The sequence below is a fragment of the Aquarana catesbeiana genome, linkage group LG04, assembly GCF_042186555.1.
Source record: "Aquarana catesbeiana isolate 2022-GZ linkage group LG04, ASM4218655v1, whole genome shotgun sequence".
NCBI classification, from domain to species: Eukaryota; Metazoa; Chordata; class Amphibia; order Anura; family Ranidae; genus Aquarana; species Aquarana catesbeiana.
In genome coordinates this window covers 637057677-637082254 of record NC_133327.1, presented here as the reverse complement: position 1 = coordinate 637082254, position 24578 = coordinate 637057677, and the positions used below count along the sequence as shown (strand labels likewise).

The following is a 24578-nucleotide window of genomic DNA, read 5'->3' as shown; positions in this document are numbered from 1 at the left end:
CCGGAGTCTCTGTACCGGAAACACGTGTGTGTGAAGATGATACATTGTATCATACAGCGCACTACTGTATCGATTTGAATATTCTTCCTCGTGCGCTCATTGGTTCTTCTCTTAGTAAGCCCCAGCCAATCGCCGAATCTCAGAGCTGTCCTCAGCCACTCCCGTGGCGCTTTTACATCCTCCTACTCTAAATTTGAACGCAAGCTCCGCCTACTCCCTCGGTGTGACTCGGACACGTGGGCGTGGTACCTTGGCTGCGCTCTAGCGAATGAGAGGAGAGGGATTCCGCCTTTGATCCAATGGCCTTTGACTGTGGCCGGGAGTGGGCGGGCGGAAGGATTGTGTTGGGGACGGCGCGGTGGTTGAATCGTTATCGGTGAAGCGACGGGAGGAGGAGGCGGCGGCATGTGCCGGGCACTGATCACCGGGTGACAGGTCAGTGTGTCCCGGGGTGGGGAGGAGGAGGAGGGATGTGTAATGGGCTCCTCCGGTCTGATCTCCGCTTTGCTCGGTGATCTGTACACATCTGATCGGTATTGTCCAGGAGGAGCTGATCGGCCTGTGTATGGTCCCATCTGATCGGTGCTCAGTGTATATAACAAGCTGTGATCTGATGATATTAAAGGAATAAACAATGGATACAATGTCCAGGGAGAGATGGGGTCAGATCTCCCACACAGGACACTATGGAGAGAGGAGAATGGGGGACAATACAGTGAGAAGTGGGTGTGGCTACAGAATGCTGAATATTGGGAGTGAAGGTCAAACGTTTAGTTTAGTTTTGGATGGAGCGGAGAGGGATTAGAACCCCTGTCAGGTGTTTATTGTTATCTATGTCCCTGTTAGGGAGACTCATCCTCTCTATTAGTCGGGTTTATCGTTATCATTGTGAATGGAGAGTTCAAAGAAAATCCCACATTTTGGGATGTCACCAGAACAGGAATAGAGGGGGGGGAATCGTCCTCCGCCTTCTCTGGGGACCACCCAAAATGTGGGATCTTCTTTTATTTTCAATGATAAACATCCCTGGCGGGGACACAGACCCCCAATAAAATCTGACAGGGGTTCTAACCCATCTTCCCTCTATCCAAAAACTATTAAAAAAGTTTTGTCTTTAGTTATACTTTAACTACTTCAATATCGGTCATTCACGCACTTTACTGCCCAGACCAATTTTCAGCTTTCAGCGCTGTCACTTTTTAAATGACAATTGTGCGGTCATCCATCACTGTACACAAACGACAGTTTTATCATTTTGTTCCCACAAATAGAGCTTTCTTTTGGTGGTATTCCATCACCTCTGCAGTTTTTATTTTTTGCTAAACGAAAATTGTAAAAAAAAAAAAAAAAAAAGTTTTTCTTTGTTTTCCCCTTCACTGATGGGCACTGATAAGCGGCACCGATGAGATGGCACTGATATGCATTGATAGGAGGCACTGATAGGCACTCATAGGCGACACTGATGAGCACTGAAAGGCTGCACTGATAGGCATTTTTTTTATCAGCAATGATTAGCATCTGATTGGGCACTGATTGGCATATCCCTGGTAGTCTAGGGTGGGATCCCTGGTGGTCCTGTGTGGGTATCCCGGGGGGGGGGGGGGGGGGGGGCTGCGCTGATAAACAATCAGCGCAGACCCCTCCCCCCCCGTCTGGAGACCAGCAGATAAACGGCTCTTCCTGTTTACATCATGATCAGCCGTGATTGGACGTGGCTGATCACGTGGTAAAGAGCCTCGGTCAGAGACTTTTTACCCAGATCGGAGTTGCGGTGTGTCAGACTGATTGGGTGGAGGCTCCGCCATTATAAATAAGGCAAACCGGCAGTGGAGCCTTCAGGCTTCACAGCCGATTTCCTACTGTGCGAATCGCATGGCGCTTTCTGAATGGCCCCATCGTCTTCTGGGGCACACACAGGTTCCCAGAAGGAGGAGGGCTCGCCGCAGAGGAGGACATACTGCACCATGGCAGAGCTAGGACGGAACTACACAATGTACTTCTAAAAAGGTAAGAAGGGGAATAAAAGAATAAATTGATATCCAAAAAATGGGGGGTGGTCTTTAGTTTGAGACCACCTTGTAAAAGTGGGTGGAACTCTCCGCTTTAATACTTAAGCTACCAAAATGAGTGTGAGCTGTAAATTGCCTCCAGCATTGTTTCTTCTTCCTGGAGGTTGCCATTTTGCTGAAGCCCAGAGCCCCTGAGCAGAAGTAAACCCATCAATTTAACAGTTTCTAAATAGTTACATTCCTGGAATTCCGGGATTGCTAACTGTCACATTTGCTTGTTTACTCAACCAAACTGTCAAACCATCAAATGGCTGGTGTCATAACCAATCACCAGTGCAGCACGGCATAGCAGTTGCAGATCAAACAGAAGCAGCTTTCTTGGCTGTAAAGAATAGGAGGGTTTAATTCCGCTTTAAGACTGTCAGCAGATCGACCTCTACATACTTGTCAGTGCCTAAAAATGGAGAGCAACTGAGCATGTGCACCGCAGGGTCAGACAGTGTATTACTGAATTTTATACAGTATAGGCACTTATTTGTAATATGTTACATAGCTAGACCCAAAAAGGGGCCAGCCTGAAGTCATCTAGAAGGACTTAGTTTTCTGACTAAAGTTCCACTTTAAGTAGAAGCTGCACACTATTAGATGTTCTGCAGATTTTTGTCTGATTTTATAACTTTTGTTGTCTAATTTTCTTTAGATTTACCAAAATCATGTAGTACAAGGGCCTGCCTGATTGCATACAAATTGAAACTCTTAAGGTTTGACCTCATATTATATGGATTTGGTAAATCTGAAGAAAAAAATCTGCAGAAAATCTAAGTGTGTATGGGGCTTTAGTGTATGGCAGGCTGAAATACTCTGCAGCTGAGCACTGTACTGAGTGGTGCTCACATTAAGGACTGCGTGCCTCGATCCCAGGCATTCTGGACATGCGCCCCTGAACCTTAAAGGCCCCTAAGGCCCCATGCACACTGGTGTATGGATTTATGCTCCAAATATGCTGGATTTTTTGTGCGCGCCTGATCTTGGCAGAAAATGACTAAAGTTGTGTAGCTACAAGTGTTTGTGTATATGGCAATGTGTGTAAATGCATTCTACTGGTCACAATATTCATCTATTGGAATACATTTACACTCCTATGCACATGTAAATTATGCTCATAAGCTCCTCTGTGAAGGCAGCCTTGGTGCGTAATTTTTTTTGCCTCTACACACTGCTTTTAAAATATCGATCTAAAAGCCTGAAGTGCATGGCCACATAGGCAAACGTAGAACTGTATTCATATTAAAAAAAAAAAAAAAAAAGAAAAAATGCTGTATACCTGTAAAAGAGGTATTTTTGTGCCTGTGTGCATAAGCCCTATCCAGCTTCAGCATAGCCCAGCCTGCCATAGACTTTAACAGACTTCAGGCAGTGGGGCTGTATGCTGTACCCGTCCATCCTGGGTACACTAAAGCCCGAGGGCTTTCACACTGGAGCGGTGCGCTTGCAGGACGGTCAAAAAAGTCCTGCAAGCCGCATCTGTGCAGCACTATAGGAGTGGTGTATTCTCTGTGGAGAGAGGAAAACCTTCCAGAAGAACAACCATCTCTGCAGCACTCCACCAATCAGTCCTGTATGGTAGAGTTGCCAGACAGAAGCCACTCCTCAGTAAAAGGCACATGACAGCCTGCCTGGAGTTTTCCAAAAGGCACCTGAAGGAGTCTCAGACCATGAGAAACAAAATTCTCTGGTCTGATGAAACAAAGATTGAACTCTTTGGCCTGAATGAGAAATGTCATGTCTGGAGGAAACTAGACACCGCTCATCACCTGGCCAATACCATCCCTACAGTGAAGCATGGTGGTGGCAGCATCATGCTGTGGGGATGTTTTTCAGATGCAGGAACTGGGAGACTAGTCAGGATCGAGGGAAAGGTGAATGCAGCATCCTTGATGAAAACCTGCAACAGAGCACTCTGGTCCTCAGACTGGGGCGAAGGTTCATCTTCCAACAGGACAGCGACCCTAAGCACACAGTCAAGATAACAAAGGAGTGGCTACAGGACAACTCTGAATGTCCTTGAGTGGCCCCGCCAGAGCCCAGACTTGAACCTGATTAAACATCTCTGGAGAGATCTGAAAATGCATGAAATTTCGAATGCATGAAAAATGAAAATCTGAAAAAGAAATGAGAGTGCACCGACGCTCTCCATCCAACCTGATGGAGTTTGAGAGGTCCTGCAAAGAAGAATGGGAGAAACTGCTCAAAAATAGGTGTGCCGAGCTTGTAGAATCATACTGAAAAAGACTTGAGGCTGTAATTGGTGCCAAAGGTGCTTCAACAAAGTATTGAGCAAAGGCTGTGAATACTTATGTACATGTGCTTTGTTTCGTTTTTTATTTTTAATAAACTTGCAAAGATTCCAAACAAACTTCTTTCACATTGTCATTATGGGGTATTGTTTGTAGAATTTTTAGGAAAAATAATGAATTGAATCCATTTTAGAAGGAGACGGCTGTAACTTAACAAAATGTGGAAAAAGTCAAGTACTGTGAATACTTTCTGGATGTAATGTAAAAATTGAAGTTTTTAAACTAGAACTAAAGGCAAAAGTGTTTGTGTTTTTTTTCTTATGGGGGGGGGGTTCCCTTCCCTTCCCTTCCTTTCCCTTCCCTTCTCCAAACTAGGAAGTGAGGAAATCCCTTCAAAGTGAAAGAATCCAAAGGTGTTGCCAGAACTAGTGTCCCCCCTATTCCTGTTCGGTTTCACTTTTTGGTAATACCGGTAACAGTAAACAGGACATATGGGGTGAATCTCCCTAGCGGGGACACAGGCAGCAATAAAAACCTGACAGGTGTTCTAATCCCTCTCCACTCTATTCAAAATGTAAAAAAAAGTTTTGCTTTAACTTATACTTTTCATACCTGTCGCTTCGTACCCACAGCCTGGCTGAAAATCTACTAATGGAGGCGATCCGGCCTGTGATCTGGACGCCCTGTCTATTGGGCACAATCCTAACATCACTGGAAGGAGTGATCTCCCTCCTTTTTTTTTTTTTTTTTTTTTTTTTTTTTTTAAAGCCCATCTCTGGGGAAAACTGCAAGGGTAAAACGCTCATTAAGTCCTAAAATAAGTTGTATTACTTGCCCTTTCCCCACACCTGCAGGCTCCCTTCACAGCCAGTTCCCAGTATGACCAGTCCCCATAGCCTCCCCTATAAGCTGCTCTCGGCCGTGGTTGCACGCTCACCATGTACGATACAGGGTTAAGAACACTGCATTGTACATGATGACGAAGAGGAATCCTCCACAGAAAGGAGCTTTGAGGGAGAAGAGGGGCGTGCCAGGGTGGGGGGAGCCCCGCTGCAACTTTTTATTTATTTTTTGGGCCTTGGAGTTGATCTTTGAAGCAACACTGTAGTGAAAGCAAATATCTGACACCAAGTCACGTCCGTAAAAGAAGTCCATGGAAATGTATTCTTTACTCTGAACTGTTTTTTTTTTTTTTGTCCCAGAATTGAATTCTACGAGTGGAGCCATTAAGCAGTACAATGAGTTGGGTGGTGGAAGAGTGGAAGGAGGGTCTCCCCACCAAGACCCTGCAGAAGATCCAGGAGCTGGAGAGTCAGCTGGATAAGCTGAAAAAGGAGCGACAGCAGAGGCAGTTCCAGCTGGAGTCTCTGGAGGATGCCTTCCAGAAACAGAAACAAAAGGTACACCTAACTAAATAGATTATATGAAATAAAAAGATACGTACTCCCGGAAGCATTAGACTCCCTTCACACACATCAGTTTCTCTCTGCCAGTTGAAAGTAGCAAAAAAGGATGGTTTTTGTGCTTTAATATTACATTAAAGTCCAATTTAAACCCTCATCATTACTGTTATGCAGCCAAGCTTCATGTACCATAATAAATATAGAGCTTTTTTGCTTTTTTTTTTTTTTTTTTTGTACACTATGTCCATCACTAAATGGCGGACCGCGATCCGGACTGAGCCACTGTTCCACCCGGACCCGCAATCACGTCATTTAGGAGCCATTTCTTTCCCCCAGCTTCTTCCGCTGTTATTATAACAGAAGAGCAGAAAGCAGGAGAGAGAATATTTCTGGATCGAGTATTGGACGCACAGCATTGAATGGAGTGCGGGAGCGGAAGGTGCCGGGTTTAACTTTTATAGTTACCGTATTTATCGGCGTATAACACGCACCCCAATTTAGGAGGGAATTTTAAGGAAAAAAAAAACTTTTAGGAGTGAAGTTGAAGGGAAAAAAACTTACATTTAAATGCCCATCATTGCAGCCTTGCCCCAGTGCAGCCTTGCCCCAGTGCAGCCTTGCCAGTGCAGCCATGTCAGTGCAGCCTTCCCCAGTGTCCATTGCAGCCTTGCCCCAGTCCAGCGTTGCAGCTCGCTGAACTTCAAAATCGCCGACCGCGATTTGAAAATGGCGCCGAAATACACAGAGCTGGTCCTCGGCTCTTCTCGGCGACTCTCGTTCACTTTTGGCTCCACTCGGGATGGGTGTGACGGTGAGCGGAGCTATCCGAACCTAGCCGAGTACACTCGGCTAGGTTCGGGCGGCGCTCGAGTGAAGCCGAAAGTGGCCGAGAAGAGCCGAGGACCGGCACTGTGTATTTCGGCGCCGGCGGCGCCATTTTCAAATCGCGGTCGGCGATTTTTTTGTTAGATCTGACAGCGGGGGATCGCAGGGGATCAGCGTATAACACGCACCCGCGATACGCCGATAAATACGGTAACCAGCAGGTGATTGGTTGCAGGGCGGTCGTAGCAGCCAATCACCTGCTGGTTAATACAAACAGTTTATCCCTGGAGCTCCCGCTCCCACACTCCAAGGCTGTGCCTCCAATACTCGATCCAGAAATATTCTGCCTCCCACTCTGTCAAAGGTAGGTGAGTGAAGGGGGGCAGAGGACACTACTCTACTCTGGGTGTGTGTCTGTGTGTAATAATGTGAAGAGGGGTGTGTGGGGGTGGATCTCAAGAGGACAGAGCACACAACTATGTGTGTGTGATGTAAATGGGGGGAGCAGTGCTGTGGGAGGGGGGTGATGTAAAGGGGGGGAGGGCAGTGTGGGGGTGATGTGAAGGGGGCTCAGTACACTATTGTAAAGAGGGGGGGGGGTGATTTGCAGGGGACCTGAGAACACTACTGTGAAGAAGAAACTGATGTAAAGTGGGGGACTGTGATGTGTCTGTGTGTAGGGGGGGGGGGACTGAGGATGATGTGAGTGATTGTGATATAGGAGGAGAGGGCTGAAAAAAAAAAATGCGGTTCAGACGTCTGGTGGAAGAAAAATTTACTGGTTGGACCACCATGAATTTTAGTTTAATACCCCTGCACTAAGTGCTGCAGCCAGGATCAAAGGCTAACTCCACTTTTTGAAAGAATAAGAAGAACACATATATTTGTATAAAAATGTGCATTTCTTCTTTCTTGGGGAAATGGGCCTGCAGAGCAGGTTAACTGAGATCAGTGGATCGTGGGTGCAATGTGCAGACTCCACCTCCAGCTCTATGTCCATACCGAGATTTGACTTTCAGCTAAAGAGCTGTAGGAAGTGTCAATTGCCTATGAGTGCAGTTTACGACACTTGGGTTCCATTGCGAACTACAAGTCCATCTTCTGCAGTGCCAAGTGGCACTTGTAGTTTATTCATTCACAGATTTCAATGAATGATGCGGCTGTATGGGCTGAACCCTGCTCTTCTAATCTGAGAGCTGCTGCAGGGAGAAGAACCCCCACATGCTGCTAGAGGGGGATCTGTTTTGGGGGGGGGGGGGGGTCTGCTTGGCACTATGTTAAATGTTACGCCCTAAATATTAGTTTAAAATGGTCTTAAATGTACACTTATCCTTTTAAAGAATAAGTTCACCTTTTTAGGAGCATGTTGCTCTCATATTTAGGGTGTAACATGCTCCTATCTACTCACCTCTTGTTGCCAGCGCTCCTCTCCCTGCGACAATGGGTGGGAGATCTTCGGAAAACAGTGCCCCACACAGCCGTATCATTCATTCACCGTTTTCTGTGAATAAATAGACTACAAGTACCCTCAACCATTACGGCTGACTGCTTATAGTTCTCAATGAACTGTGAGGAAGCTGCTGAGCGCTCCCATAGCTCATTGATTCTTCCTGCAATTCAGTAACTGCCTGCCTGTATTGGAAGTACAGGCCGACAGTGTACTGATAGCCTGCAGGATCCAGGCATTGCACCAGCGATCTGCTGATGACAAGTGCAATGCTTTACAGGATGCAATGTAAAAAGAAATAAATGCACTTATTTTATTTTTTGCCATATTTGTGGATTCATTCCTAAAATCGTAGGCCCCTTTCACACGGTTGATCTGATCAGGTCCTCCTGTCAGGTTTTCAGGCAGACCTAATCGGATGGTCAATGCATGGATCAGCAGGTGTACACAAAATGATGTCCTTTTTTACACCCGCCTACCTCTGGATCCAATCAGGTCCGCTAAAAAAAAGGGAGGTCTGCGACTTTGTCCTCTTCCATTTGGGCGGACTGGATCTGAGGCAGACCGCCTATAGAGGAGGTGACCACAATTTTCTGATTTCTGTAGAATAGCATGCTGCTCTGGATGTCACACTGCTTGTGCCAACTAAATCTGTCTGTATTGGAACTATAAAGAAAATGTAGGCCTTTCTAACATATTTTAATATTTTGGATGTGTGGAACAGGTAGAGAGTGAGAAGAGTGAGGTGTCGTCTCTGAAAAGAGAGAATCAGAGCTTGATAGAATTATGTGACAACCAGGAGAAGATAAGGCAGAAGTTGGCCCATGACCAGCAAATGAAGGACACCCAGATCAACTTCCTGGATGGTCAACTGAGCGCAAGTAAAAAGCAGATTGAGAAGCTGGAGCAGGATCTGAAAAGGTGAGCGACTACTTGCTGTGTATGGTTCGGAGGCTCATAGATGATCAGGATGGACTGAAGTTATGTACTTGGCTACTTTTATTTATGGAATTTATTAGCTTATTGTGTGCCAGTATGGTATTCGTTCTTGAATGATCAAATTTACATGTAAAAAGACTTACAGCGTATTTGCTTTCTTCATATTTGTGTTTTTATGACTTAGATACAAGAGTGACTTGGAGAGGGGCCAGCAATCGTTTAATGGGATGGACATGTCGGTGTGCGTCACTCCTCAGAAGAGCTTTGTGGCTTCATTTACGCCTGTCAAGTTCGATGGTAAATTATAGTTGTTTGTGATCATATAGACGTCACTGGGCCCTAAAAGATACAATCATGGTTGTAGGGTATACTTTACACCCCAAATGCTCACATACTGTAATCTGACATCAGCAGTCATGTCTTTGTCTTTCTCTGCATGGCGGTCTCCTTGCCGGCTGCACATACTGTACATGGTAATGTTTTGTAGAGAATAGAACTGCTATCTCCCAAGACAGGAGATGCTTAGACTCCATACAAACTATCCAACTTTTGTTGTCTGATTTTCTTTAGATTTACCAAAACCATGTAGTGCAAAGGCCTGCTTGATTGCATACATATTGAAATTCTGATGCCTCGCACACACGATTGAACATTCTGAGAACAAAATTCATAGATTTTTTTTCCGACGGATGTTGGCTCAAACTTGTCTTGCATACACATGGTCACTCAAATCTTGTTGGAAATTCCGAACGTCAAGAACGTGGTGACGTACAACACATACGATGAGTTGAGAAAAATTAAGTTCAATAGCCAGTGTAGCTCTTCTGCTTGATTCCGAGCATGCGTGGAACTTTTATGCGTCAGAATTGTGTACACACGATCGGAATTTACGACAACGGATCTTGTTGTCGGAAAATTTGAGATCCAGATCTCAAATTTTGTGTGACGGAAATTCCGATGGAAAATGTCAGATGGAGCCTACACACAGTTGGAATTTCTGACAACAAGCTCCCATCGAACATTGTGTAGGGGGCTTAAGGCTACTTTCACACTGTGGCGTTGGGGGCGTGGATGGTAAAGTGCTGCTATTTTTAGCTGTGCTTTACGGACGCTAGCGGGGCGCTTTTAACCCCCGCTAACAGCCGAAAAAGGGTTAAAAGTGCCACTGCAGCATCGCTTTGCCGGCACTTCGCCGCTGCCCATTGATTTCAATGGGCAGGGGCACTTTAGGAGTGGTGTATACACCGCTCCTACAGCGCCTCAAAGATGCGGCTTGCAGGACTTTTTTTTTTTTTTTTTTTTTTTCTCGTCCTGCCAGAGCACCGCTCCAGTGTGAAAGCACTTGGGCTTTCACATTGGAGTGAGAGGAGAGGCTCTTTGCAGGTGCTATTTTTAGCACTATAGCGCCTGTAAAGCGCCTCAGTGTGAAAGCAGCCTTAAGGTTTGACCTCCTATTGTATGGTTTTGGTAAATCTGAAGGAAAAAAATCTACAGAAAATTTTATAGTGTGTATCCAGCTTTAGGAGACAGTGGGCAGAAAGACAGAAGCATTGCCATGCATGTGGAGTTCACTTCCCGGTTAATATTGTTGCATCTACCTGTTTATATTAAAGGGTATTATGTTGACTTCGGGACCGTGATATTTTTGCATTACTTGAAATATGACTTGCACATAGCACTGCTCCATGTCTCTCTCTATTGAGTGGTTTAAATAGGAGCTCCAGGCTCCCCCCCCCCCCCCCCCCCAAAAAAAAATGTAAAGTCAGCAGCTACAAATACTGTAGCTGCTGACTTTTAATATCAGGGAACTTGCCTGTCCAGGCATCCAGCGGTGTCCTCACCCAAGCCAATTCTTCAGTCAGCTATCGGTGCTGGAGCTGCCATCTTGACTAAGGGAAACTTGCAGTGAAACCTCAAGGTTTCCTATTGCACATGCTGCACTTTGTGAATGGGCCGCAGTCTCCTGGGACCTGTGAAGTATCCCAGAAGGCTGCAGGGGAAAGAGGGGGGCCGAACTTCCGGCTCAATTTGCTGCTTTGCTAAATGTGGCAGCAAAGGGGGGGGGGGGAGCAGCGGCAGACCAGTGGAGCTTCCCTGTCTGGGTGGAGGTCTGCTTTAAGATGTTTATGAATATTAACTTGAGTCATGTCCAATGCAGGACACTCATTGAATTCCTGACTCTGGTTTATTTGAGGTTTCATCGGGCACATGGATTAGACTTTTTTTTTATTTTTATTTTTTCTGCACATATACTGTATATTTAAGTTCTCATGTAAAATAAATGTTTTACTTTAAGTTCATGCAAATGTTTGTATTCATATATAAAGTTGCAGATGCTTTTTATACAGAGGGCTTTTTTTGGATAGTTTGGGACAGGCCATAGCGGTCAGGTTATTGTAGGTGTGTGTATATAGTACCATCCAATCATCGGAGGACCTGTACTATTTACCCAAATGGGTTCTCAGGACTGTGATGAGATGATATGCTGCGCTGTGTTTGAAATTGCAGCAGTGTTTTTGCCCATATAGGAGAAAGCAACAAGTTCATTAAAATGCCCCAGCTACGCACATTTTATTTATTTTGTTTCTCCACTACATTGTTCGGCTGGCAGGAGAAAGGAGAAATACCTGGTAGTGTAGGACAGTTTGGATTTTACCAGGTTTAGCCATACATTAGCATGACTGAATCAGTTGAAAGGTACACTATATCCAAAACATTTGTGGACACGTGACCATTACACCTATATAAGCTCGATGGACATTGCATTTAGAAAATATGAGCATTATTAGGGGGTTGGCTTCGCCTTTGTGGCCATTACAGCTTCCAATCCTGGGAAGGCTTTTCACAGAAATTTGGAGTGTCTTTAGGCCCATACTGCCAAAAGCCATTTGTGAGGTCAGGTATTGATGGTAATCAAGAAGACCTGGCTCACAGTCATTGTTCCAATTCCCTTCAAAGGTGTTCAGTAGGGACGAGGTTAGGGCTTTGCGCAGGCCACTCGAGTTCCTCCACACCAAACTTATCAAACCATGTCTTTATGGAGCTGGCTTTGTGCACAGGGGTACAGTCATGCTGGAACAGAAAAAGAACTTTCCCTAAACTGGTGATACAAGGTTGGAAGTGCATAATTGTCTAAAATCTTTTTGCGTATTGTAGCATTAACAATACCCTTCACTGCAAACCCCTGAACCCAATCACTTGGAAAGATCTCCTCATAATTTTGGCTATATAGTACTTGTGATGGTCAGGTGTAAACATGCCTTTGGTGATATCGTGTGTGCGCTATGTTCTGTTCCTGAGCTGAATTTCCAAATTTTCAGCGTTTATGAAGCTGTGTACTGTAGGTGGCTATTGTCCTTTCCATGTCCAGACTATTATTGATCAGAAGTCTTTTATCTCTAATAATTGCCGGTTGTCTTGCCAACTGGTCTTCTGCTGTATACCTGCCTCTAGGTTGAGATTTTGCATGTTTTTTGACCATGACTTTTTTTTTTATTTAGAGTCAAAGTATGAAGAGCTGCAGGACAATTACAATAAAGAAGTGGAGGAGAGGAAGAAGCTGGAAACTGAATTAAAAATTCTTCAGATTAAAGTAAGTAAAATGTTTACTTTTAAAGTGATTTAAAACCTCAAATAAGAAATGTGCGCAAAGCATATCCTACTGTGTACTTGTCTCAACTAAGAGAAAAAAAGTGACGGGGAGAGACCTGCAGCAGATAGACAGCCTCAGCTCTGTTCCTGTGTGCTATGTGGGGGGTGTCCCTTCCCTTCCCTTTCTTTCTCCTTCCCTCCCTTCCCCTCCAATCAGTTCTCAGAGCTGTCCTCGCTGAGCTCTGCAGAGTGTATCCTCAGCTCTCCGCCCCCTTTTTCTTGAATTTTAAGACAAGCTTTAAATATTCTAGGCTTTGAACGGCTGTAGAGGAGAGAAGACTGCAGATACACAGGTACCACTTATGTAGAACGTTTTGTTTTATCTGTGTATCACCTGAGGCCAGTCACTTCACTGAGTATATGTTCGGGTTTACAGACACTCAAAAGAGCACTCTTCCACTTTCATGGTTCATGTAAAGACTAATTGCATCCAAAACTTGTTCCAGGAAGTCCTCACCTCTTAAATTAATGACCGTTGTCTCTGGTACAAGAAATGAGGTGAAATTTCTAAACATCAACGTGGAGAGCAGTTAAAAAAAACCTGACAGGTTGTTTAATGCCTTTGCCTCTGGGAGTCAAGCCTGTGGCTGTCAGTCTTGCTATGCTTCAAGGGACTTGTAGTTCCACAACAGCTAGAAACAACTAAAGTAAAGATGGCTAGATGGTACCAGAGGATACAGCACCTCATCCCCTAAATAATCAAACGTTAAATGGGTGTGTGGACAAGGGATTATAGCGGTGCTAGGGTCAGGAAGATTAGAGAAGAAAAGATAAAACAAAAGATACTAAAATTACAATTTTACTAATAGTCTATCAAAAATACAATGTACATTATAAACAATTCATACAGTAATTATACAAATTTTGTGGATACATGTACTGTAAGTGACCCTAAGAATGGTCAAGTGGGCCAGATGGCAAGTGGCCGTTGAAGGAGGGGGGGCTCGTTTTCCTACATGTTTCGCCAAAACATTGGCTTCTTCAGGGAACAGGAGCTCATAGGGTGGATATATATAAAAAATTCTGTGTGGTGGACATGAAAACACATGTTAGAAATATTAATTTAACCAAACACTGCATAGTAAAAACAATGACACATTGCTAGAAACAACTGTTACTAAAGCAATCACAACCAATCAGGTGTCAATTTTCCAAAGCTTGATCAATAAAGGATACGTTCTCATTGGTTGCTAGAAGTTACTGCTCTTTGCTCTTAGGCCTTATTGAAGAAGTTTGTCCAAAGCATCACAAGGCATTCAGGGTTTTGTAGCAATCACTTTTTTGTTTTCTAGCTTTTGAACCAGACCTCCCAGCCTACTTCCCAGAACCCCATCAACCACCGAGACATTGCTCGCCATCAGACTTCTTCCTCGGTCTTCTCCTGGCAACAAGAGCGTACGCCGAGTCGTGTTTCCTCCAGCAGCCACGACACGTCACTCAAAAGGAGCTTCACTTCCACTCAGTGTCCCTGGGAGCAGGAGGAGACGCCAAGCAAAAGAGGCTACAAACCTGATACCTCCAACAGAAGCTTCTGTGATCCCCATAACACCGCAGCCAGTGACCAGCTGAAGAGCCAAAACCAAGGTGACTTGAAACTTTTTTTTTTTCCATTAAGACTTTGTTGAATTGTTCTTGAAGGTGCGCTCCAGTGGTGTCATCCTGATCCTTTCTTCATCTATAACTAAAGAAAAAAACTTTTTTTTTTTGGTTTGGATAGATTGAAGAAGGATTAGAACACCTGTCAGGCTTTTAAATGTCGTCTGTGCCCCCGTTAGGGAAATATGCTCTCTCTATATGTCCTGTTTATCCTTTTCAGTGACACTTAAAATCACAAATTTTGGGATGTCATCAGAACAAGATTAGAGGGCACATCTTCCAATGGGGACACGAATTCTGGTGATGACATAGGATTTCCTCACTTTGGAGAGATTGCCTGTAGCTTCCTGTTTTGGGTTTGGGACTGGAAGCAAAGGAAAATCTCACCAATGGGTCACAGATTTTAAAAATCTTCTTGCTAGATGACCTGTAAAACTCCCCAACTTTCAGGAGTGTCCTATCCCTGGATGCTGCAGCCCCTCTTTCCCATCCACGCAAAAGTGCTGTTGACAGTGCTAATGCATAGGAGGAGATTTACTAAAACTGGTGCACGCAAATTCTGTTGCACCTGTGCATGGTAACCAATCAGCTTCTGGGTTTGATTGGCAATTCTTAAAGCGGAGTTCCACACAAAAATGGAACTTCTGCTTTTCGGAACCCCCCCTCCGGTGTCACATTTGGCACCTTTTAGGGGGGAGGGGGGTGCAGATACCTGTATAAGACAGGTATTTGCGCCCACTTCTGGGCATAGACTCCTGTGGGAGTCTACACCTCTTCCCATCCCCCCGCGCTGTCTGCTGGGAGACACACGGGTCCCAGAGATAGCAGGGACCATTCGGATTACACAGCACGACTCGCGCATGCTCAGTTGGGAACCAGGAAGTGAAGCCGCACCGAAGATGGTGGCAGCACCCGAGAGCCAATGGAGAGATTGGCTTCGGGTGAGGACATCATGGGCGCCCTGGACAGGTAAGTGTCCTTATTTTAAAAGTGCTGCAGTATTTGTAGCTGCTGACTTTAAAAAAAAAAAAAAATTGGCGGGCCTCCGCTTTAAAGCGTTAGTAAAGTATCTTTCCTTATTTAAAAAAAAAAAAAAAAAAAGGTCCCCTGTGCAGGCTTAGGTCATAATGTACTAATATGCACATCATATTAGTAAATTATGACAGACTTATAAGAAAGGAAGAAGGAGCAGCACCATCTAAGTGCAGCATTTAGGTAACATTTATTCCAATATAAAGAATGCAATTCACAATGTGGCAGATCATCAGCGCATGTAAATGTATCAGAGTTCATCTGCTCTCGGGAAGGACTTAACTGCAGACAGAGCCCTCCATCACTGCGCTAGCACGGCTCTCCGTGATCTCCGGCGGCTTCTTTCCGGGTTCCCTATCTTCAGGTGCTTGAATGGCTGAGCTGCAGGTGACATCGCTCCCACACGGGAGTCACATCTTTGCGGCACACAGAATGGGCCGTAAATGTGGTCTGAACTGCACAGGTGCAGCCCAGATCACATTATATGCTTACAGGCAGGGGGGCATTTATGACAGAAGAGACCATTAGGATCTCTTCTGTTTTAAAAAAGCCTGCCTGTCAGCGTATTTTCAATTCCAAGAGCTAAACATTTATTGAAAGGAAAAACACTGCAAGTAAGCATGCGAACACTTGACTTTTCTGTGCTTTTTACTTGCAATTTTTTAGGCTGGCTGCAATAGGGTATTCTCTTTTTAAAGTGACCTCATCAAAGGTAAATGATCTAGTTGGAGCATGTCCGCTTTGGAGTCAGAAGAAATCTTTGGTGACAGAATCTCTCTTTAGGGCCCTTTCACACGGGCTGTCCGATCAGGTCTGCTTGTCAGTTTTTCAGGTGGACCTGATCGGATCCTCCAGTCTTCTCTATAGAGTGGCGGATGTCAGGAGGCACATGTCCGCTGTGACCTGCCTCCATCCGATCCTACCCACAAAAAACAGATAGATGGTGGTCCTATTTTCCATCCATTCAGCGGATCCAATGGAAACAGACAGGCGGTCCATTTCCATCCAGTTTCCCCATAGAGGAGAGCAGGACTCTGCTCATCTGCCTGCTCAGTAGGGATCAGTAGAGCGATCCCCCCGCTGAACAAGGGGAATTTGCTACATGGAGGTGCCCGAGTGAAAGGGGCCCTAAGCAAATGTGGTGCTTTCCTTTTGTAAGAGAATAACATTTTATTGCAAAGCTTTTTAAAAATGTTCTGTGTCATTTTTTTGTCCTAAATTTAAGAACTGCGATCCAAAGTGAACGAGATGGAGCTGCGATTGCAAGTTCAAGAAAAAGAGCTGAAAAATCAACTGAATAGACTTCAGGAGACCCAGACACTGCTGGAGAAGACTCAGGCAGAACTCCAAGAGAAAGACAAAGCAATGACAAAGAGCCGTGATGACTTGGCCCGAGTGACCGCACAGTACGATCAAACGGCGGACAGGGTAGGTCATACAGTGTGACATGGCTTTCTATAGCCTTAATGATAACCTGTCAGATAAATCTCTGATTAAACAGTACAGGTCACACTTGATGTTTTATTTCTCTTTACAATAGAATGTCTGCCCCATGAATCCACACCAGTGATAAAAGCGACCCTACATTCAGCTGATATTTTAGTTTTAGGAGGGCACTTGGGTGCGAGGTTAAATCATTGACCTTGCAAAGAGGAACTAAAGCATGGTTTGGCAGACACAGCTCTTCGAGTAATGCCCAAGAATGCACAGCACATTTACAGATGACGGCAGACCTACCTCCTGGGTTTGCCCTCCTAAAGCGATGACCGCTCCGCAATCACTGCTGCCAGTTATATCTTTCAGTTGCAGGCAATGTACACAAAAGATTGTTAGGAGAAAGGGGTAGAGCTGTAAAAAAGAAAAAAAACAAAACACATAAATCTTGGATCATGTGACTAGACCAGAGCAGGCTGAAAATAGGTAAGTATAGACATCTTTTATATATATATATATATATATATATATATATATATATATATATATATATATATATATATATATATATATATATATATATATATATATATATATATATATATATATATATATATATAATCATATTATATACTTTTTTTTTTTTTTTTTAATTTTTATTTTATTTATGGGTGTACATCAGAGATTAACACGGTGAAAAGTAGCTTTGCATTGGATAGTCCGTATCAATACACACAGTCAAAATTAAGTGTATAAGTAGGGAATGACAATGATTACATACTGGTACGAAGAGCATCAATTGCCATTTTCTTACCCCCTAGCAGGGGTGTCTCGCCAGTCATGCAAACGATTTTAATGCTCGGCAAGTTGTTTTTTTTTTTTTTTTTTGATAATTATTTAAAGTAGCCAGCATTCAGAGCAGCAGAAACTTACATATATAAAGTGACCCAATCAAAGGTCACATTTCAACAGGAAATACAGCATCAACTATATATAACATAAAGTGCAGGGATGGCCTGGTCAGGACACCCAACAATAACATAAGCAACAGTACTTTGAAATGAACTGTACGTCATGAATGCAAAGGATACAGCAGGTCTTCTCAGGGATTAGGGAAGAATGGTAGGTATGAGGTAGGGACGGGGCAGAGAGGGGGGGGAGGGGGGGGGGTGGTCAAACATGGGGAAGGAAAAAAATTTAGGGGGGCAGAAGTCAAGAAAAGGGGGTTGGGGAGCTGCTGGTGGAGGGATGGGGAACCCCGAAGGAGGGGTGATTTATCAAGCAGTATTTCAGTGAGCGCATAATTTAAGGAGGGTCTTGTGTGACCATATTCCAATGGATCCAAGTTTTGGCATAAGTCTCGTGTTCATGTGTGCAGAAAGTACTTGGTCTTCCATCTTGTTCACTTCCCCAGTTTTCGAAAGTCAGAGTGAGATAAAGGGAGGGTGTGGGTCCCTCCACCTCAGCCCAATGCACGATTTGGCAGCATTAAAGAGGTGGCGTAGGATCGATTTTGTTGTATGTTTTCTCAGGTATATCCGAGATATGCAGGAGAAAGAGAATGGGGTCTCCTGGAAGGATGTAATTGGTACATTTTTGAGAGATATGGTGCACCTCTTTCCAGAGTTATTCCAATTTGGGGCGGGACCAAAAAAATGTGCAGTAATGTCCGCCTTTCCTGCTGGCATCTCCAGCAATGGTCAGAGATCATGGGCAGATATTTATGAAGCACCACTTGGTGTGCGTTACGCTCTAGTAAGGATTTTAAAATTTGGTTTCTTGATTCCATGTACAGATGGACGATTTTAAAGCAAAACCAATAATCTACCTATGCTTCCCACCAAGTTTTTAGTGGTTTATTGGACGTAAAAGATGGATGGAAGGGCAAGAGAGAGAGAGAAAAACATAGGGCCAAAGAGGGCTTCTGGGATGGTGATAATTGAATGTATCAAAAAGATATTCAGAATTGTAAGCATTCATCGGACCATTGAAATTGTAGGGAGCATTTTTTAAGAGGATCTCCAGGCCTGTCCAGGGATCCAGCGATGTCCTCACCCGAGCTGATCAGCTTTGGGTGCAGGCTCCGGCATCTCAAGTAAGGGAAACAAAGTGAAGCCTTGTGGCTTCACAGCTGGTTTTCTACTGCGCATGCGTGAATGGTCTCGTAGACTCCTGGGACCTGTGATGTGTCCCTGAAGAATGCGGGGTAAAGAGGAGGAGGGGGGGGGACCTCTGACTCCGCTGCAGCAATCTGATTCGAATGTGTGAGCGGGCACCTGTCATAACCTGGTACCTGCTCTCCCCCCAAAAAGTGCCAAATGTGTCCGTGGAGGGTGCAAACAAGCAGAACGTCGCCTTTTGGTTGGATGTTCGCTTTAAGACTAATTCGGTTTAGCCTGGAATTCTGCTTTAAGGGACTGTGACACATCCATTTGGTTTTGTAACTGCCATTAGGAAATTCTGGTAACGTGGTATTGGAGTCCACAAGAGATACAAGAATGCATTGAGTGATTTGCCTTATTAGTAGCCAAGCAAAGCTGAAATATCAGAAGTTGTTAGTGATTTAGTGGAATAGCTCTTTCCTAGAGAGTGTCTATTTGCTGTCAGTGCTGGTCCAGCATCTTTGCTCCTCTGCTACCTACAAGGGAGGCTTTATAGGGAGGTAAATAACATGAATACAATATGATAAATGCACATAGCATCTTATAGGAAGATTGTTGTTGAAATGAATGGTCGGGCTGCAGAGTCTCATCAGTGTGACTTTTATATTTTACTGCTAGCAGCACACAGCTTTATTCTCATGCACTGTATATAAATAAAAAAAAACATTTTTTTTTTCAGTGTGCGCAGACTGAACAGAAACTGAAGAAGGTTGCCGATGAGCTAAGCTGTCAGAGACAAAATGCTGAAAGTGCCCGACTGACTGTAGAGAACAAGCTAAAGGAGAGAGAGAAGGAAAATCAACAGGTTATAGAACTTTACTCTTCTGTGCAATTTAAAGTGGTTATTACCCCTGTAAACTGACCATGGTTTATCATATTATTATTATTATTATTATTCAGGATTTATATAGTGCCAACAGTTTACGCAGCGCTTTACAATATAAAAGGGAGACAATACAGTTATAATACAATAAAATACAAGAGGATTAAGAGGGCCCTGCTCAGAAGAGCTTACAATCTAATAGGGTGGGGCAGGTGGTACAAAAGTTTGTAACTGTGGGGAATGAGCTGGTGGAAGTGGTAGGAGATTAGTTGGAGACGTGATAGGCTTTCCTGAAGAGATGAGTTTTCAGGGATCGCCTGAAGGTATTAAGAGTAGGGGATAGATGGAGGTAGCAAGTTCCAGAGGATGGGAGAGGCTCTGGAGAAATCTTGGAGACGAGCATGGGAGGAAGGAGGAGATGAGAGAGCTTGAAAGCAGGAGGTCTTGAGAGGAGCGGAGACAAGATATTTTTGATATTTGGAGACAAGATTAGTGATGTAGCTCGGGGCAGAGTTGTAAATGGCTTTGTATGTTGTGGTTAGTAGCTGCTGAGCCCTGACACTGTGGTCATGGGCAGATTTGCCAGGATTCTGCCCGCAATTTCAAAGCGCCGAGGTGAGTGACAAGTCACAGAACGCACAATTGAGATGCCATTCATTTAAATGCCACCTAAAATCGCAGTGCGGTTCTGCCCTGATAAATCTCGCAGCATTGCGTGAAGATTGTCGCCTAAAAAAAGTTTAGGAGCTACTTTTAGGCGACATGCTTCACGCAATGTGAGTTGCTGCGATTGCAGTGCGATTTATCACACGACAATCACGGCAGAACCGCACCGTGATTTTAGGGTGCCTTTCAAATGAATGGCATCTCAAATGTGCGTTCTGAGTAGGGCTGAAACAACTAATTGATTATGAAATTAATATATTACTATTTTCATGATCAATTAATTGGCCAGTAACATAATGAGGTTAAAAAAAAACTAAAATTAGCCTTTTATAGTACAAACAGAGCAAATAATCGCTACTGTAATTATTACTTTCACAGTTCTACAGTAAAAAAAATGAACCCCTTACAGTAGTGATTATCTGCTTTTTTTTTTTTTTTTTTTTTTAACCCCATTATGTTACTAAACGTATTAGTCTTGGTTCTATGTGTTTTTTGGTACTTTTTTACAGAAACGCACTGCAGTTTACATTTACATGATTTCTTATTGGACATGTTCACATCTATGCTTTTTTCAGCCGCTGCGTATTTGGAAAGGGTCAGGGATTTTTTTTTAACACACAACGGTGCTTTTTTGGTTTAATACACTTCTATGGAGAAGCTGCAGAAAAGCATGTAATGCGTTTTTGTAGCAATGTGTGTTTTTTAACCTGCCCAACAACAAATTGGCCAAAAAAAATGCAAAATCACATGCGCAAAAATCAAAATGCACTGCAGAAACAGATCAAAAGCAAACTGCATAGGTGTGTATTGAGCCTTATGCTGGCCGCACGGATCAATTTTCAGACGAGAATATTCAGACGAAAAATCTTTGTACATTCGCTGAATGAAAAAATGTTGTTCACTTGTTTTTAACATTCTGTTTTTAAAATGAATGTAATTTCTGAACGAAAACCACATACACTGTCTGAAAATTCCTTTGACCAAGAAGTTTTCTATTTCTAAATTTTCCTGTCACTGTGGTTGAAAATGAACGTCGATTGGACCTCACTAACGATTATAAAATTGAACGAACGTTCTTAAAATTACTTTTTTATTTTTTTTTTAAGGAAGACATTGTTTGTTTTTTAAATAAAAAAATTTGATCTGAATCTGTTATTTACCAGATTCACCCTTTAATATACTATTAGAGGAGATATACTGTATATACTATCTCTCTTCTAATAGTATATACAGTATATCTCCTCCAATAGTATATACAGTATGTCTGTTATTCTCAGAGTGGATTAGATATTTTGCTCCCTAACCATATTGTTGGTTATTTATATTTACCACTGCATAGAGATATTTAAGAATAAATTGCCTTTTTTTAAACTTCACGTATTCACTAAATTATACACCACACTTTTTTTTAAGGTTATTAAGCGATTAATCGAAGCAATTATCGGCCAACGAATCGATTATGAAAATAATTGTTAGTTGCAGCCCTAGTTCTGAGGTTTGTCATTCCCACCTTGGCACATTGAAATTGCGGGCAAAATCGTGGCAAATCTGCAAGCAATTCAAAACGCCGAGGTGTGTATGCGGTCTCAGAGCGGCAGCTGCAGTGGAGAGGAAGAAGCGCCGGCAATGGTGAAGGGTAGAATGAGAGCTGGTGGGGGGGCTCCTGAAATTCAAAGCCGAGTGCTCCTTACACGGGGGGGGGGATTGCGGCTGCAGGATCACATGCCTGCAATCAGATTGGAAAAAGTTATTTACACTGACCTTCTTCCCCCCCCCCCCCCCCCCTTTTTTTTTTTTATAGAGACTGCAACATAGGTCGGTAGGAGGAGGGGAGAGGCAGCATTTTGGGGAATAATTATTAGCCTTTACTGCCCCTTTTTAAAGCTTAATTCCAGATATGGCATATTTTGCCCAGCTTGGACCAATGTAAGTATGCATGTGCATTAGGGCTGCAACTAACAATTATTTTCATAATTGATTAGTTGGCCGATTTTATTGTTTCGATTAATCGGATAATAACCGTAAAAAAAAAGTGTAGTGTATAATTTAGTCAATATGTAAAGTTTAAAATAAAAGGCAATTTCTTCTTAAATATCTATATGCAGTATTAAATATAAATAACAGAAAGAAGAGATATACTGTATATACTATTAGAGGTTGAATCTGGTAAATATCAGACTCGGAGAGCAAATTTTTTATCTAAAGAAAAAAAAAAAATTAACCACTTGCCGACTGCTGCACACCAATAAACGTCAGCACAATGGCAGCAGTGGGCAAATGGGCGTACCTGTACGTCCCCTTTTAAATGGCGCGGCTAGCAGGCGCGCTGCCTGAGGTGCGTACAGCGGGACCGGCGGACTCGATGTCCGCTGGTCTCCCGAGGATCGTGTCACGGCGCCGCAGAACGGGGAAGTGCCTATGTAAACAACGCATTTCCCTGTTAAGCTTTGTGACATGACAGATCACTGCTCCCTGTCATCGGGAGCAGTGATCGCTGTCATGTGAGTTGTAGCCCATCCCCCCACAGTTAGCATCACTCCCTAGGACACACTTAACCCCTTGATCGCCCTCTAGTGGTTAACCCCTTCCCTGCCAGTGTCATTTACACAGTAAGGTGCATTTTTATAGCACTGATCGCTGTATAAATGACAATGGTCCCAAAATAGTGTCAAACGTGTCCGATTTGTTCGCCATAATGTCGCAGTCACGATAAAAAAAATCACAGATCGCCACCATTACTAATAAAAAATTAATAATAAAAATGATATAAAACTATCCCCTGTTTTGTAGACGCTATAACTTTTTTGTGCAAACCAATCAATCTACGCTTACTGCAATTTTGTTTTTTGTTTTTTTGTTTTTTTTTGTACCAAAAATATGTAGAAGAATACATATCGGCCTAAACCGAGGAAAAAATGTAGTTTTTTTATATATATTTTTGCGGGATGTTTATTATAGTAAAAAATATTGTTTTTTTTTTCAAAATTGTTGCTCCTTCTTTTTTTTTTTTTTTTTTTAGCGCAGAAAATAAAAACCGCAGAGGTGATCAAATACCACCAAAAGAAAGCTCTATTTGTGGGGAAAAAAAGGACGTCAATTTTGTTTGGGTGCAGCGTCGCACCCGCGCAATCGTCAGTTAAAGCGCCGCAGTGCCGAATCGCAAAAAGTGCTCTGTTCAGGAAGGGGGTAAAATCTTCCGGGGCTGAAGCGGTTAAAGACAGTTTTTTGTTGATTTTTAGACAGAAGTGTAATATACACTATGTATGACAGACTCCCCTTGTCATAGGCAGGTGGCTTGATAAAAGCTACCTGCGCCTGCTGTCACTTATGCTGGCCATACAAAAACAATATCTTCCTTCAAAAAAAAATTCATTTTAAGAACGTTTTCACAGAGCAGCCCTAATTCTCCTTTTCTGGGGTCCTCCTCCTGCCTTCAGAGTGCCCCAATAGCAAGCTGCAAATTATAGTTTAGAGTGGCCCTATAGCAAGGTAAAAAAAAACTTTTGCCTTTTTAGAAACCACTCACTTCCTGCCCAGGACTACATGTCCCATGAGGCATTGCTCCTCACACATTCACAAGTTCTCAGACACTTACTGACATGTATGGACGGTGTACTGAGCTGTATGTGTGCTGCACTGTATTTCCAGATATGTAAACAAATAATGCGTTCTTTATGCAGGCCAAGTAATCGGCTGGCCGATTAATCGATTATGAAAATAATTGACAACTATTTACATAATCGATTAGTCGTTTTGGCCCTAATGTGCATATCTGTGGGATTCCCTTTTAAAGCTGGAAATCTGTGTAGTATGCACCACTATTCTAGTTCCCTCATTGGCTGGCCTCATGTATTCGGTTTCTTATCAGTTGCTTTTCTCTTTTGTGCTTGTAGGAACTCCTCCGACAACAAAACTCATTAAAGAACATGGAGCAGCAGTTGAACCAGATGAAAGCCAAACTGAGCCAGGAGTCTCAGCAAGCCAAGAATGAATTTAATGCCATCCAATCAGAACTTGACCGTGTATGGATTTTTCTTCTAATCTTCTTGTCCTATATAGAATGGAAAGCTCATATTTAATAGACAGACACACACTACTAGTTCAGTGGTCTGTACCACTTCCCCAAGCTGTATGTTCTTGTTACCGCTAAGGCCAAGTTTACATTTGCGTTGGGGGGAGGTGGGGTGCAGTAGAAACGGGGTGTATACCTTTTTTTTTTTTTTTTAAAAGGTATGCAACATAACACGGTAGTATATCATGACATGACCGTACTGTCCTGACAAAGATTATCAGC

General features: G+C 43.3%; 1 protein-coding gene across 1 annotated transcript in view; it reads left to right on the top strand.

Moving 5' to 3' along the window:
* Positions 1–293: 293 nt before the first annotated feature.
* CENPF (centromere protein F) overlaps positions 294–24578 on the top strand; it is a 65494-nt gene continuing 41209 nt past the window's right edge. Inside the window, exons 1-9 of the mRNA XM_073628384.1 lie at positions 294–435; positions 5509–5706; positions 8706–8902; positions 9105–9217; positions 12421–12512; positions 13864–14155; positions 16425–16627; positions 19475–19600; positions 24178–24306. Coding sequence (XP_073484485.1) covers positions 5545–5706; positions 8706–8902; positions 9105–9217; positions 12421–12512; positions 13864–14155; positions 16425–16627; positions 19475–19600; positions 24178–24306 — 1314 coding nt within the window. The 5' untranslated portion in view covers positions 294–435; positions 5509–5544. The remainder of the gene's footprint in view (positions 436–5508; positions 5707–8705; positions 8903–9104; positions 9218–12420; positions 12513–13863; positions 14156–16424; positions 16628–19474; positions 19601–24177; positions 24307–24578) is intronic.